Source organism: Epinephelus fuscoguttatus, linkage group LG5, assembly GCF_011397635.1.
Source record: "Epinephelus fuscoguttatus linkage group LG5, E.fuscoguttatus.final_Chr_v1".
In the NCBI taxonomy this organism is placed as follows: Eukaryota; Metazoa; Chordata; class Actinopteri; order Perciformes; family Serranidae; genus Epinephelus; species Epinephelus fuscoguttatus.
The window spans coordinates 32649486-32663388 of NC_064756.1; the positions used below are offsets into that span (position 1 = coordinate 32649486).

Sequence of the window (13903 nt, forward strand, 5' to 3'; positions counted from 1 at the left end):
AAAGATTGAATGAATCAGGTCAGACTCTGGCTGAAATTTCAACCCTGTGCACTACTCTATTCCTCTCAAGGCATTTACCACAGATGAAACAGCTGTTTGCCCCAAGGGAAAGTGTTTGATCTTGCTCCTGCCTTCTTCACAGGTCCTGCTCAGGTTCCCATGATGTCTCCAAATGGTTCAGTGCCTCCAATCTATGTGCCTCCTGGATACGTTTCACAGGTACCCAGTCTATACGATTTCCAGTGCAATGTTTCTGATTGGCATCTGGTCAAACTCGGAGCAGCTTTGATATCTGCTTTCTCCGCTCTTGTGTGTTTCCTCGTAGATCATAGAGGAGAACGGAGTGCGGCGGGTTCTGGTTTTACCTCAGCAACCAGAGTTCCACCCAGGGGGGCACTCCCCTCTCCACCACCCTCCACCTCCACCCCATGCCCACCTGCCTGCCTTCATCCCACACCCTGCCATGATGCCCCCGCCACCCCACCTGTACACGGGCTTGGCGGGGGGCGTGGGCGACATGAGCTCTCAGTACATCTCCCAGTACCATCCAGCTCATATCTACTCAGAGCAGGGTGAGTTGGAGCCAGCAGTCTCTGGGCTGTATTGTTATATTAAGATGTTATTTATTTGTCCCCAGCACTTCATTTGCACAGTTGAGTTATACAATCAAGGCCTGAGTTACACTGTTAAGTCTTTCAATTTCTTAATCTTAGGGGGCTTACCTCACTACCGCCCTGTTTATTTGTATGCCTTCTCATAATAACCTGTGAGTTAGCCATTTTTTGACCTGCTTCTCTGGCTGCCAGGCAGGTCTTTTTTTGTACTTCTGTCTGTGTCTGTACAGCCTCACAGGTGTTGTCTTTTTCCTTCAGTCTCTGCAGATTCTCACTCCCAACATGGACGCCCACCGTTTGTTCACAGAGACGACAGAACTAGCAAAACGTATGAGCGTCTGCAGAAGAAACTGAAGGAGCGACAGGGAGGCGGAGGGGGAGGGCAGGTGAAGGACAGCCCTCCCCCGTCGCCACAGAAGACATGCAGCAGCCCCCCGACAGTGGACATTCACAACGGTGTCGGGGGGAAAGGGCTTGAGGCGGAGCAGGGGCAGCTCAGCCATGCAGTGGCCGGCCCTGACAAGCAGACAGGCAGGGGGAAAAATGGAGAGACAGGAGGTAAGGAGGTTGAAGGGTAAAGGTTCGTCAAAGGTTTACAGTCAGGGCTGACACACAGCATTCACAGCCTTTTCCGGATGTTAGGAGTGTGCTGTGTTTGGCGCTTAGAATAGTGCCTCATTAGCAGCTGCAGCTGGTGGCAGTGAGGGATCAGCAGCATGGCCAACATTATTCTTGATTACATGAACTCTGACTGCTCATTAATCATGGAGTTTAACACTGCTACTTGGCGACAACAGTGCATAATTAAGGAATTACTGTCAATTTTGAAAGTGGAGAAAAAAAATGATTTCACCTCATGGCCTCATGAAGGTTGCTGAAATGTAGGAACACTGTAATTTGAGCGATACTGCTAAAATGTCATGGAATGTTTGAATTTTAATTTTTTATTTTACCTTTGAAAAGTCCTAGAGAGGGTGAATAAGTGTTTGCATTCTGTTTTTAGACATGGGCATACAAATATACGCAATTAGCAAACTACTTCGTGAACTTGAAAATTACATTGACTCTGGCAGCAACCCTCTTATGATTGCATCTTTTTTTTTTTTTTTATCTCGTGAAGCTTCTGTCATGAAATTCTTGCCTTTACTTTTTCCACAATTAAAACCCTCTGTTTACCTGCTGATTCTAAATGTTGATCTGCAATGTTGAATCTGTAAAGAAATTCTTTTTGATACGTAATTTTTACTTTAATTTTAGCAACAAGTTATTGTAGATTGAAACATTCTGTGTTTAGCATGCATGAGGTAGTTATACCACCAGATAACATACTGGGTAGATGGTGCAAAATTACACCTATCACTGCACTGTCCAAGAAGCACACAGACTTGCAGAAATTAGTATTACTCTATTATATATCACCTGCCTTAGTTATTTCTTCTCAAATGAATCTTTATTGCATAAAGACAGGGAGTATCAATTCTCTATAAACATTTACCTGTATCTCTCTCCTCAGAGCTGGATGCGGAAGCTCAGGCCCTGCAAGCGCTCCTGAGCACCATCAGTACACCAGAGGTTAGTATTCACTACTGCTGTCGTACTTTTTTCTTTATCTTATTAATACAATTTGCATGATGTTATGTGACTCTATTAGCGCTGAGTTCATGAAAACCAGTAATGATCCAAATGCGTTGCGTCATTAAACATTCTATAAACATCCATGATAAATTATTGCTGACATCCCGCTAATGGAGTCAAACCTGCTGACTGGCATCCATGTGGGGATTGCTATTCCCAAATGTGCCACCAAATAACTACGCTAGCAGCAACTGAAAGGTTTGAGCGTTGTTTTGAAAGAAGTGCTGATTTTTAACTAAACAGTTACCAAGCTCTCACATCATCGTGGAGCTAAGTGGCTCGTAGAGGACGATTTAAACTACATATTAGACTTGGAAAAGTAATGTGCTAGAAATATACATGTATGCAAAAGTCATGTTTGTTTTATTCTTTGATGAAGGCCTTAGTTCAGTGGTGCCGGGCTCACAGCAGCAATGTGGGTAAATTTAAAAAATAGCTGTTTTAATACCAGCTGAATGAGAATCAGTAGAATTAGATAGAGATTTTCCTTGACCCCTTATAAGTATACTTTGTCGTATACTGTCGCTAAGGTCTGATCTTGTTAAAATAGCAAAACACGTCCATTGAAAAGATGATGGATAAAGTTAAGGGAGGATGTCTAATACAGGGAAGGCTCAGCTTCAATGGAAAGCGATTTTTTTCCATCTTTGCTGCCACACGGTTTTGTTAAAGGACTGAGAATCGAACTGTAGGAAGTGAAGGAGTAAGGTGGGCCCCCAGGGCAGAGGGGAGGAGGAGGCACAGACTTGACCTGATTGAGTTCTTCCACATATGAATCCCCCCTGCAGTGTAGCTGAGGCTATTTTTAAGCCTCCTCAAAACAGAATGAAAAATCTTAAGGTTGCACAGCACATCCCTGCCAAGTGCTGAAAACCTTTTCCCAAGTGGCATCAGCTTGAATGTTTTGATCCCTGTCTGTTTTTCCTCTCTCAAGCAGTGTGATTTTTGTGTCGGAAATTTAAACTTGATGCAGGACTGATTAGCAGATACTTTTTTGGTTTTAAATTTAGAAAAGTGAGTGTATTTTGAAATGTGGCCAGGGCCATGGTCAGAGTAGTAAAAGCTTTTTTTCCATGTCTGATGGTTTTATGTAGACTTGATTGTGACCCATGAAACTTTCATCTGACAGGTATCTGACATCCAGGCCAGAGGAGCAGTAGTGAGCTGGGTTGCGCCCACCAGGCCAGAGAGTGAGAATGGCAATGTGGAGGACGACAGCAGCCCCCTGGAACCCTTTAGCTATGAAGTCTCTGTCTCATTTAGCGGCAGAGACGGGAAGTACAAGAGCATGTATTGGTGAGCACTATCAACAAGGCACTACAAGATTGAACATCAACTGTTGTTAGAGATTTTACATAGACAGTAATTTGAAACAACATTAATGAATGTTTTTTTTTTGTTTGTTTTGTTTTGTTTTGTTTTTTGTTGCAGCGGTGAGGAACTAAGTGCTACTTTAGAAGACCTCCGACCAGCAACAGACTATCACGTCAGGTTGGCGTAACTCCCTGCCTGCTTTTGTTTGGGAAACAGTGTTAATTCTTGGAGAAACATTTGGTAACCACTTTGTTCTTCATTCCTCAGGGTCCAGGCCATGTGTAACTGTTTACAGGGAAGCCCATCGGAGGCTGTGAGCTTCACCACTTTAAGCTGTGAGCCAGATCCTCCCAATGCTCCCAAGAAGGCCAGTGGGACCAAGAACACACTTGTACTCCAGTGGAAGGTAAAAGCAGTTGGATGATTGATGGAGTTAGGTTTTAAATACACAGTTTAAGGGGTGGAGGAAAATAGGCAACTGCATCTATGTGACAGAAAGCAAGAAACATTTAGACCATTATCTCTTTTGTTTAGAGTAATCATTTCTGGATGTTACAAGACATTTTGTTTAATTGATAGCCATAACACCTTTCATTACAGGTTTTGTGCGTGATACCTATCGCACACATACTTGTCCTCTTAAGTAGCTATATGGGTTAATGACAAAATACCCAACCCGGCAAGGAGAAAGAGCAAAAAGTTATTCAGAAACAGTATCCCCTTCCTCCACAATCATTGCTAAGATCCCCTTCAGTGTGGTACTTTATCTTCTGTGGCTTCATTAAAGTTGCTCAGTTGCTAGCAGTAAAAGGTAGTGGTTGCACACATCACCTCCCAGGTGCGAGTGTAAATGTGTTAGAGTGTAGCAAGGCACTTTGATAACAACCCTGCATGCTCAGCAAACTTCACAGAATTAATTAAACCATAGAAGAGTGTGCACACCTGGTTGCACCTTATTTGTCATTAGTAAGGCTTGAGAGTGCCTCTTTGTAATTAGTGGCAGTAATAAGAAATGTTTAGCACAAGATATTGAATGAAGGGTGGTGGGGCTTAAAGGTCCAGTGTGTAGGATTTAGGGGGATATATTAGCAGAATATAATATTATATATATGTTTTCGTGAGTGTAGTCACCTCAAAATAAGAATTGTTGTGTTTTTGTTGCCTCAGAATGAGCAGTTCATATCTACTTAGGGAGCTAGTCCTTGTGTACAGTCTGCCTTGTTGCACCTTCATGTTTCTACAGTAGCCTAGAATGGACAAACCAAATTTGGATGTAGATAAATGTTATCTATGTTTGCACATTGGCCGCCAGAATTAGCAGCCCCTTCAAGATAAGCCAAATAGTGAAACTGCTTTATTCAGTGTGTCTGTTTGTTTAGGAGAGGAAGAGACCTTTGTGGATAATTCAGCTCCCGGTAAAAACCTCCTGAACAATTAACACTGAAGGAATCCTAACCAGGAGTTTATTCATGGTTCGTGAGCAAAGTTATAGCTGGGTGCAATCTGCAGTCCTCACTGCTAGATGTCACTAAATCCTACACTCTGCTCCTTCAAGCCATGTGTGTTTTATGTATTTATCTGATTGAGATATAACAAAAAATGTATGGTTATTTATAGGCTCCATGTGACAACGGTTCCAAAATCCAAAACTACATTCTTCAGTGGGATGAGGTAATCTAACATCTAACATAAAGAGATGTTGAATACTGCACCACACTCACATGTTTTATGTGGAACTGAGATCTCTTGTTTTTAAAACTAAAAATGTTGTTCTCTGAAGGGGAAGGGCACTGGGATTTTTGAACAGTGCTACTATGGACCTCAGAAGCAGTACAGAGTGACCAAGCTCTCACCAGCTTCAAGATACTCCTTTCGCCTTGCAGCCAAAAATGACATGGGTGTAAGGTAGGCTGGCAAGATTTTTCTCAATTATTTCCTGGATGGCACCCTCCCTGTTGTCCATTTTTATGTTACTGTTTCTTCCATTCACTGTCTCCATCTGTGTGTGCATGTGTGTCTCTCACTCTGTCTCTCCTGTCTCTTTCTCCCATTCTCTCCCATCCTCTGTCTCTCTCTGCCCTCCCCAGCGAGTTCAGTGAAGTGGTGGACCTGTTCACCTCATGCAGTGTGCCATTGCCACCCTTCCCTCCAGAGCTGGAGATGGCGGGGGTGACCTGGCTGTGTATGAAGTGGCAGAGGCCCACTAGCTCTCCAAAGGAGGATGACATCTACTATGTTTTGGAGATGGAGGAGGAAGGCTCGGTATGTCTCTCAGAGTCTTATTTTAAATAGAAAAATCAACTGGTCATTTGAGATCAAATCACATAAATGAGACAGAAGGTTTTCTGTAAACTATTAGACCTTAGTTTCCCTTCTGAGGTGCTGCAGATACTTCTTAGAGGGCAGTATGGCCATGTGCATCATTTTGATTTGCGTTCATCTTCAGGCCGCATGAAATATGTTTGCTATTAACAAAGTACACTGCAGCTACTTAGTGCATTCGGGTACTCTTCATATTAACCTAGCCAAAAGGAAAAATCAAATTCACATCTTCGTTTTGCGACACTTCAACAGTTTGCTCCAAAAGTTATGTGACATTTATAGCTCCTGTCACCTCTGCCTGCACTGCCTCAAGCAGCTACCTGCAGACATAGTGCCTGCCGGGGAACACACAAAAAGTTCCCCTTTCCCCTGTAACTGTTTGTCTTCTGCAGACCACTTTATTTTCTGTGCTACAATGGTTGTCTTGTAAGTCATTGCTCACCTAGTTGTTTTCTTTCTCCCTTTGTCATTTGTCTTTGTCTCAGGGATATGGCTTTCAGCCAAGCTACGACGGCGATGAGCTCTCGTGCACAGCCAGGAATCTCCACAGGAGTACGAAGTACAAGTTTAGGGTAAGGGAGTCCTGTAATGTTTGCAGTCATAGCTAGTGATCCACAGGTTTAATTTAGGTTGCAGTGGAGTGTGAAAGTGTGGAGGGGACAGGCTTCAGGCAGGGTGGGTGTTGAGGCCCACAGTGGTCCTATGACTCATCCATTTGCAGAATTCTGCCAGCAGGGTGGAGGGCAACTGACAGCATAAACAGGAGGACTCCACTGCTCGTCACATGTGGGACCCTAGTGAGAAACTAGTCAAGTAAAGTATTGGAGCCATAGTGGCTTTTTGGCCAGCCCAGTAATGTGACTGAGTTCATGGACTGACAAGTGTCTTTCTCTCTTTGTCTCTCACCCTCTCCTTCATTTCCCCATCTTTCATTCTAGTGGTTTCTTCTAAATTGTTGCTCTCCTGACGGTTTTACTATGCACTAATAGGTCTGATAAATGACAGGTGACCATCCTTCACCTGTTATAGACAGAGGTCATTACTGTCCCTTTTTTTGGAGATAGATTAATTCAATATATTTGTTCTTCATTTTCTTAAAAAAAAGTATCTTTTATTTTATTTTGTTCTGCTGCAGGGCTTTGATTAGCAATGCTCAAACAAAAATCAACTGGTTCTGACAGCTTCACTCCTTAATTTGGTTTTTAAATCAGTCATGGGATCCGCTCCAGGTAGATTTGTAAAGGTGTTGAATGTCTTAAAATGGGCTTTGTGAAGGCTGCAGATAGCCTTTGTGTTATGTGTGCAAATTGAGCTCGACTCAGTTTGAATTAAGGGGAGAAAAAAGCACAAAATTTCTTCCCAAGGATCAGTTTTTCAAAGCTTGCAAATGAAGAAGACCGTACCCACATAAATACATACTGTACTCTCAGAATTTTGATTTTAACACCGCTGGGCTTAGCAGTTTAGTTCTAATTGAGGCCATTTATGCTAAATACATATGCAGTCATAATACTTTACACTTAAGATAAAAGTACCGTGCTGATTGAAACTCCTGGAGGGCATTTACATATTCAGGCTGAGTTTAATATTTGTTCATACTAGAGCTTGGGCCTGTAATATACTTATTATGTATTGCAAATGAGAAAATAAAGATTAGACATTATTGGCTTTTAAAGAATAAGGCTGGCTGTATTCTGGCAATGCGTTGCCTCTGTGCCTTAGATCTCTGTTGCTGTAAAAAGCAGCACCGCAGCAGTCGTAAGCATAATACTGACAGAAAGGTATTGGATTACCCAAACAAACCACCAAATGGCGAATTCATAGAAATGTTCATTAGTCACTCAAGGCTTGCTCCCTGCCTCATTTCCAATTATCTAGCTGTGCAGTGTGAGGGGAGGCTGGTACAGTATGTGGATGAGCTGTACTCTGCAGGCTCACTGAGATTTTCATATTATCGCAGATTGGCGATACTGAAATGCAAATGGAACTAAAGCTCATTGTCTCGTTTTCTGATTGCAATGCTTGTGGCGTCTAAAAAGTTTTGTTGAAGTGTATTGTAGACTTAGGGATCCTTTCATATTATGGTATTTATCTTGTGGCCATGCTAGTTGCACGTAGAGTGTTGTACTCACGCTCACAGATCCCTCCATTTCCTTCCTCCAAGTCTAGTTAGTGCTCAGCATCAGGAAACATACTGACCTTTATACACAGGCCCTCATTGACCTTTTATGCAAACAGTGCCCAATATTCTTACTAAGGAATAATATGATTCCTCACTGCCTGTATTCATGCATTTCCTCCAGGTGGCAGCATACAACTCAGAGGGGAAGAGTAACCCCAGCCAGGTGGTAGAGTTCATCACGAACCCTGACAGGCCTGGCAGTCCCTGCAGGCCTGTCGTCAGAGGTAGAGTGCTGCCCAACACCTTCAAGATGGCCTGGGGTGAGCATTTCCTACTGATTACCCTTTGCCATATCAGCCTTGTCTATCAGTCCCTCCTCAGTCTTACATGTAGTTAATAGCCTGGCAAGGCCAGTTTACAATTTCCCTTGTCTCACTGAGCTCTGCCTGATCACATATATATATCTGCGTGAGACAGATGGCATTCCAATTCCAAGTAGTCTGTACAGTAGATGACTGGCAGTTCTCTCCTTCATTCAGACATCAGCATGAATCCTTCCTACACCTCACTGGACAAACACATCACTCACAGCTGTACTTGGTCTCTGCTTCCAGTTTTCATAAAGGAAAAAAAACAAACATGTCTGCAGCTCTAAAAATATTGTCAGATTTCTCTGTTTCCACCAAAATGAATTACTGAAGAAATTTCAGAGGTGAAAAAGGCCATGGTGTTGGCAAGTCATGCTTCATCTGCATTTTACATTTCTTAGTTATAATACTGATTAATGAGCTTTTAGAGATTTGAGAGGCAGCAGGTTCCTGTATTATTTCCCCAAATTTCACAGTTTGCTGATTTGCTTCAGTACACATCTTACTGCAATGAATTAATTCTCAAGTAGATTTCCAGACATAGCATTAGTGAAAACTGCTTGCTGGCATTGTCAGGCTGCCTAATTTAAAAATTTGGTTAGTGCAGTTTGATAATGATTTTTCTTGGGTGTGTTTGTTTTGCAATTTAGAGCCTCCAAAAGATAATGGTGGCGCAGAAGTCACAAAGTATGTTGTGGAGCTGTCCGAGGGCTTAAGCGGTACGTTGCAAATGTTTAATTGTTTAGGTTCAAGTGAAAACAAATGTTTTGGACATAGAACACATTCAGTTATTGAAATATTTTTAATTATTTGCAACATGTTTGTATTTAGGCTTGTCATGGGAGCAGGTGTACTCTGGGCCTGCGACGGAGCACGTGTGTGAAGGCTTGAAGCCCGGCTGCTCCTACCAAACGCGAGTGTACTGCATTAGCGAAGGGGGGCAGAGCCCGGTGAGTCATTCAGCATCAGCACACATGCACACGCTGTCGCGCACACAGCCTTGTGTTTTGCCACAGGAATTCTAACAGTTTGCTGATCAGTTACAATTTTATGCACCTGCTCTTGCCTTTTAATAGGTATGGTCTATATCGGCAGGTGCCAAGATTCCTGTTGAAATTACATACATGTGTATTCTAACTTAACTTAAAATTACTGTCATTGAGTACAGTGTTTTTCTGTTGGCTGTGGTATTATTATTTCATTTCTCGGCTGTTACATATATTGTAATTGTTAGGGCAGGCAGTCATGAATCTCTCTACATCCCATGGTTTGATCTGATAAATTTTACATGAATAATTCTAGATGTGCACTCTATTTATGGTGAGTTTTAATAGGAAATTGTCATTCAGCCAGTGTCCTATGTTGGGAGATTAGACTACGCTTTCTGGTGTGTAAGAACAAGACAAAGCCCAGTAATCGATTAACACTCCCTGCATGTGTCAGTGGATGTTTTTCTTAATTAGTTCAGTTCACAGACACTCTTCATTAATTTCTTCATCAGCTGTTAGTGCATGCATTCATTCATGATGGGACTTGTAAAGAAACGTGACTCACGGTGGCGAGATCCTGCTTTTGGTGCAGCACAATGTGACATAACACTCACATGTTTGCCTTTTGTCACAGAAGTTGAGAGTCTGAAAAATGGAAACCTATTTTTTCTCTCACCAGACAATCTGTCTAACTCAATCCACAGCTTTGTTAGGACTACAGCATATTTCTCTGTGCTGGTTGAATGATGCATTTACATTTATCTCCTTTTTGGCCTTTGTAGCCTGAATCAATCTGATAACCTGATGAAAATGACAGTTTGTATCCACTGTGTTTGTGTTGTGTTAAAGAGAAAGAGAGCAGGGGGATGAGATTGTCAATTTGTTATTTTCTCTGGGTCTTAATTGGTGTGTTGTCTTCCCTTGCAAGCTGTCGGAGACCCTGCAGGTCCAGACTCCCGCAGTGCCCCCAGGGCCCTGCCAGCCCCCTCGGCTGGTGGGCAAGCCTAAAGCCAGGGAGGTGCAACTGCGTTGGGGTGAGTCATTCCTCTCCAACTCAGATCTGTGTGGGATGTATTCTAGCTTCTGTTGATGCATTTGTTTGTCTAGCAAACTACCTCAAAGCTTTGATGATGCAGTTTGTATTATTTTGCCGTTTGTGCATTTGTCTTTGTGTATGTACTATATTACTTTTTTCTCAGAAAACCCTTTTTAAGTATATTGATTTATAAACACTGGCTGCACACATTTCCTAGGTCCCCCTCAGGTGGACGGAGGCAGCCCAGTGTCCTGCTACAGTGTAGAAGTGAGTGGGCCGCAGTCTGAGGAGAGCAGGGAGGTTTACCAGGGTCCAGAGATGGACTGCTCTGTGGGAGGCTTAATGCCTGGCAAAACCTACAGCTTCCGGCTCAAGGCAGCAAACAAGGCTGGGGTGAGAAAGACTGTCAAGTCTGATCTATCAATAACAGAAGGGGATTGTTTGTGTTTTTTCGCTGCATGCTTTGAATCCTCTCTCACTATACCCAGCTTTAATATGAATTTTTTTAATTTATTTTTTGTTAAAATTGTTGTTGTTCTTTTGTGTGGATAGTTTGGACCTCTTTCGGAGCGCTGTGAGGTTACAACTGGCCCCGGGGCTCCTGAGCAGTGCAAGGCTCCATCCACCACCTGCAAATCCCCCAGCTGTGTTGTTGTGAGCTGGGAGGTAAGAGTCACTCCACTTCCATTCCTCCACTGACATACACGGACCATTACATCACATGCATCGTTCTGGGGATGTGCAGCTGCATTATGATTAAACTAAGTGCTGGTGGGCATGCTCATTGGTGTTTGTCTTCCAGGCCCCTCCCTGCAATGGAGCTCAGGTGACAGAGTTTCGTCTCGAGTGGGGAGCTGCTGAGGGCAGCATGCAGGTGTGTTACAGCGGACTAGCACTCAGCCATGAAATGAAGGGGCTGCTGCCTGCAACCAACTATTTCTGCCGGGTACAGGTGAGCACCAAGAAACACTTCATTTCTGAAGGCTATTTTTCATTTTTTCAGACTTTTAAAAAGACATCTTCAAAATAGAATCACATCTCACCATACTAACCCTGCGTGAATAGTTTCATCATGAGTACATTTGTGAAGACTAGAGTTATCGCAACTAGATTGTGCAGGCTAAGAGCAGCGAAGATCAGTGAAACAACATCACATTTTCAGTGCAGATCTGTAAGAATAAATCTGGTCAAATGAAGGGGTTTGTGGTAAGTCAGCAAATCTGTCCCAGCCTCTTCTCACCATCATTTGATGAAGATGAATGCATAACTGTATTTTTCTTTTAAAAAATCCCTTTTTGTTTTTTGGGAACAAAGAGAGAAGTCCCACCATTTCTTTCTTTGTCTGTGGCTCAATAGGTAAAATGTGATAATAACACTGTCAGGGTTTCATGTTAGGTCTAATTCCATTAAGGCATTGAGGTGTTTGAAACCCCCATTTAATCTATATGGATTGTCTCTAGTCCTATGCTGAGTAGGAAAGATAAAATGTGTAGGAGTCATGCCTCAGCTGGAAAGGAAATTACATCTACTATAACTACTTAAATTTATATGTAACACCTCACCACTTACAATTGTGATTGCAGATGTAAATGGCATCATCCCAATAGGTTGGAACTGTGCTTTGGATGATAATTATGCAGAATATAAGAAAATAACTACAGTGGGTCCCCAGATTATCAGGTTTTGAAGATTCCTTCCTTGTGAGCCTAGTTGGTTGTCGATGATGTAGACAGTATTTTTGGACTTGATTTTTGATGTGATGTTCTTTTTACATCAGTGCAAAGTGGTGTCAGTTTCAATTCATGAAGCACCTGCATAGCAGAAGATGGTTATGTTTTAGGATTTGCTGGTGGGTTTGATTTTGTGCACTTGCCTGTTATAATTTGCTAATTACTGTGTGCTAAGAGCTACATTACCATGTTTATGTCTCAACCACAGTTGGTTCACCACTTCATCATGATGAATGGGCAGCAAGTTAGACCATGTCTCATGCTGTCCATGTAGACTACGTCTTATGCTGTTTCACTGAATGCATTTTGAGACTGTGACCAATTAAGCCAGGAAAAGAAGAGATGGATTCTGGCATTAAAACATTGGCTCTGTCCTTTGGTTCTGGTTCAGGCTGAATTCTCAGGCCGTGCTGTTCTCTTTCAGCCTCTTTTGTGATCCAGCAAAGGAAGAATGGAGGGACACTGGTTGTTTATGGGTTATCACACATACAGTGTGAATATTTTCCTCATTGCCTCTATTGGTCCACAGTATTCATACCCAAACCATCCCCAAAATATTACACTCTGGTCAGGCTATAAAACGAGAATGTCATCATAGTAGTTGATAAAAAACCAAACCCATATGGTCCTAGTTTTTCAAATATGTCTTTTTTTCACTTAATGACTTTGCTAGAAAATGAAAACAATGCACTTGTTAGGACTTGTTGAAACCCTCACCAGTTATGTTTACATTGGAATGCCACCTTGTGGTCAAACGTGGATACTACACGTATCTTTTCACGTCACAAGTGAGAGTTGACGTTGACTTGATGAGCTGACTCTTTTTGTCTTGCTATTGTGCAGGCTGTGAATGTGGCTGGCGTGGGGCCCTTCAGCGAGGCGGTGTTGTGCCATACGCCCTGTTCTGTGCCTGCAGCCGTCAGCAACATCTACGCACTGAAGGAGTCCGAGCTTCAAAGGTACGAGACTCCAGCAGACGCAGATGAAGACGAGGAAGATGAGGATGACGCTTTGCGGCCGCAACCACTCTACTCTCCGTCCACCTGCCTGGGCATTAGCTGGGACTCCCCATGTGATCATGGCTCTGAGATCACGTCCTACCTGATTGACCTCGGAGAGCGCCAGCCCATTGTTGTTGGTCCCGTCACCAAACACATCATCCAACATCTGCAGCCTGACACCAGCTACAGGTTCGTGCTTCCTCTTCGTGAACTCAAAAGTGTTGCATTATAATGTTGTATTACACAATTTTGTATCTTTCACATGTCAACAAGAGCTAACAGTTGTGAAACCGTTGGATTTCATTGCACACTCGGATACTTGCTCGACAAGTATAAGTATTAGTTCTTGAGTTTAAGTTATGCAGAGTTAAATTGAATAAAAAGTCCCTTGTGGATTATCATTTTAAGAGTCCTATGATTATCCACATAGGGATGTGTTTTATACAACTTAAATTAGATGTGGTTTATATTTTAAGCCCACACAGAACTGTGGCAGTCACACAGTTCAGTCAGGAAGCTGTGGGACAGTGATATATTTTTTTCATTGTTTGGCTTTACACATTGTACCTGTAATCGAACAAAGACTGAGGTTAGATTAAAGTACTGACTTTCAGCTTTTAGCCAGTGTGATCGTGTTCAGAATCAGGGGCTGCACCATATGCAACAATAAACATATTGTGATTATTTTGACAGATATTGTTATGATAATATGAGGCATGGTTTTAGTGGGAATGGTAATTTTTGCATTTTGCTTTAACTGGAAAAAAAAAAA

General features: G+C 42.5%; 1 protein-coding gene across 1 annotated transcript in view; it reads left to right on the forward strand.

Annotated features, from left to right (window-relative positions):
• fndc3a (fibronectin type III domain containing 3A) overlaps nucleotides 1-13903 on the forward strand; it is a 50224-nt gene that overhangs the window by 27646 nt on the left and 8675 nt on the right. The window contains exons 4-22 of the mRNA XM_049576146.1: nucleotides 143-219; nucleotides 326-572; nucleotides 873-1172; nucleotides 2128-2186; nucleotides 3379-3545; nucleotides 3681-3740; nucleotides 3831-3969; nucleotides 5181-5234; nucleotides 5344-5468; nucleotides 5651-5825; nucleotides 6371-6457; nucleotides 8189-8327; nucleotides 9026-9094; nucleotides 9207-9325; nucleotides 10293-10398; nucleotides 10618-10793; nucleotides 10953-11066; nucleotides 11203-11352; nucleotides 12974-13320. Of these exons, the coding sequence (XP_049432103.1) occupies nucleotides 143-219; nucleotides 326-572; nucleotides 873-1172; nucleotides 2128-2186; nucleotides 3379-3545; nucleotides 3681-3740; nucleotides 3831-3969; nucleotides 5181-5234; nucleotides 5344-5468; nucleotides 5651-5825; nucleotides 6371-6457; nucleotides 8189-8327; nucleotides 9026-9094; nucleotides 9207-9325; nucleotides 10293-10398; nucleotides 10618-10793; nucleotides 10953-11066; nucleotides 11203-11352; nucleotides 12974-13320 (2710 nt within the window). The remainder of the gene's footprint in view (nucleotides 1-142; nucleotides 220-325; nucleotides 573-872; nucleotides 1173-2127; nucleotides 2187-3378; nucleotides 3546-3680; nucleotides 3741-3830; nucleotides 3970-5180; nucleotides 5235-5343; nucleotides 5469-5650; nucleotides 5826-6370; nucleotides 6458-8188; nucleotides 8328-9025; nucleotides 9095-9206; nucleotides 9326-10292; nucleotides 10399-10617; nucleotides 10794-10952; nucleotides 11067-11202; nucleotides 11353-12973; nucleotides 13321-13903) is intronic.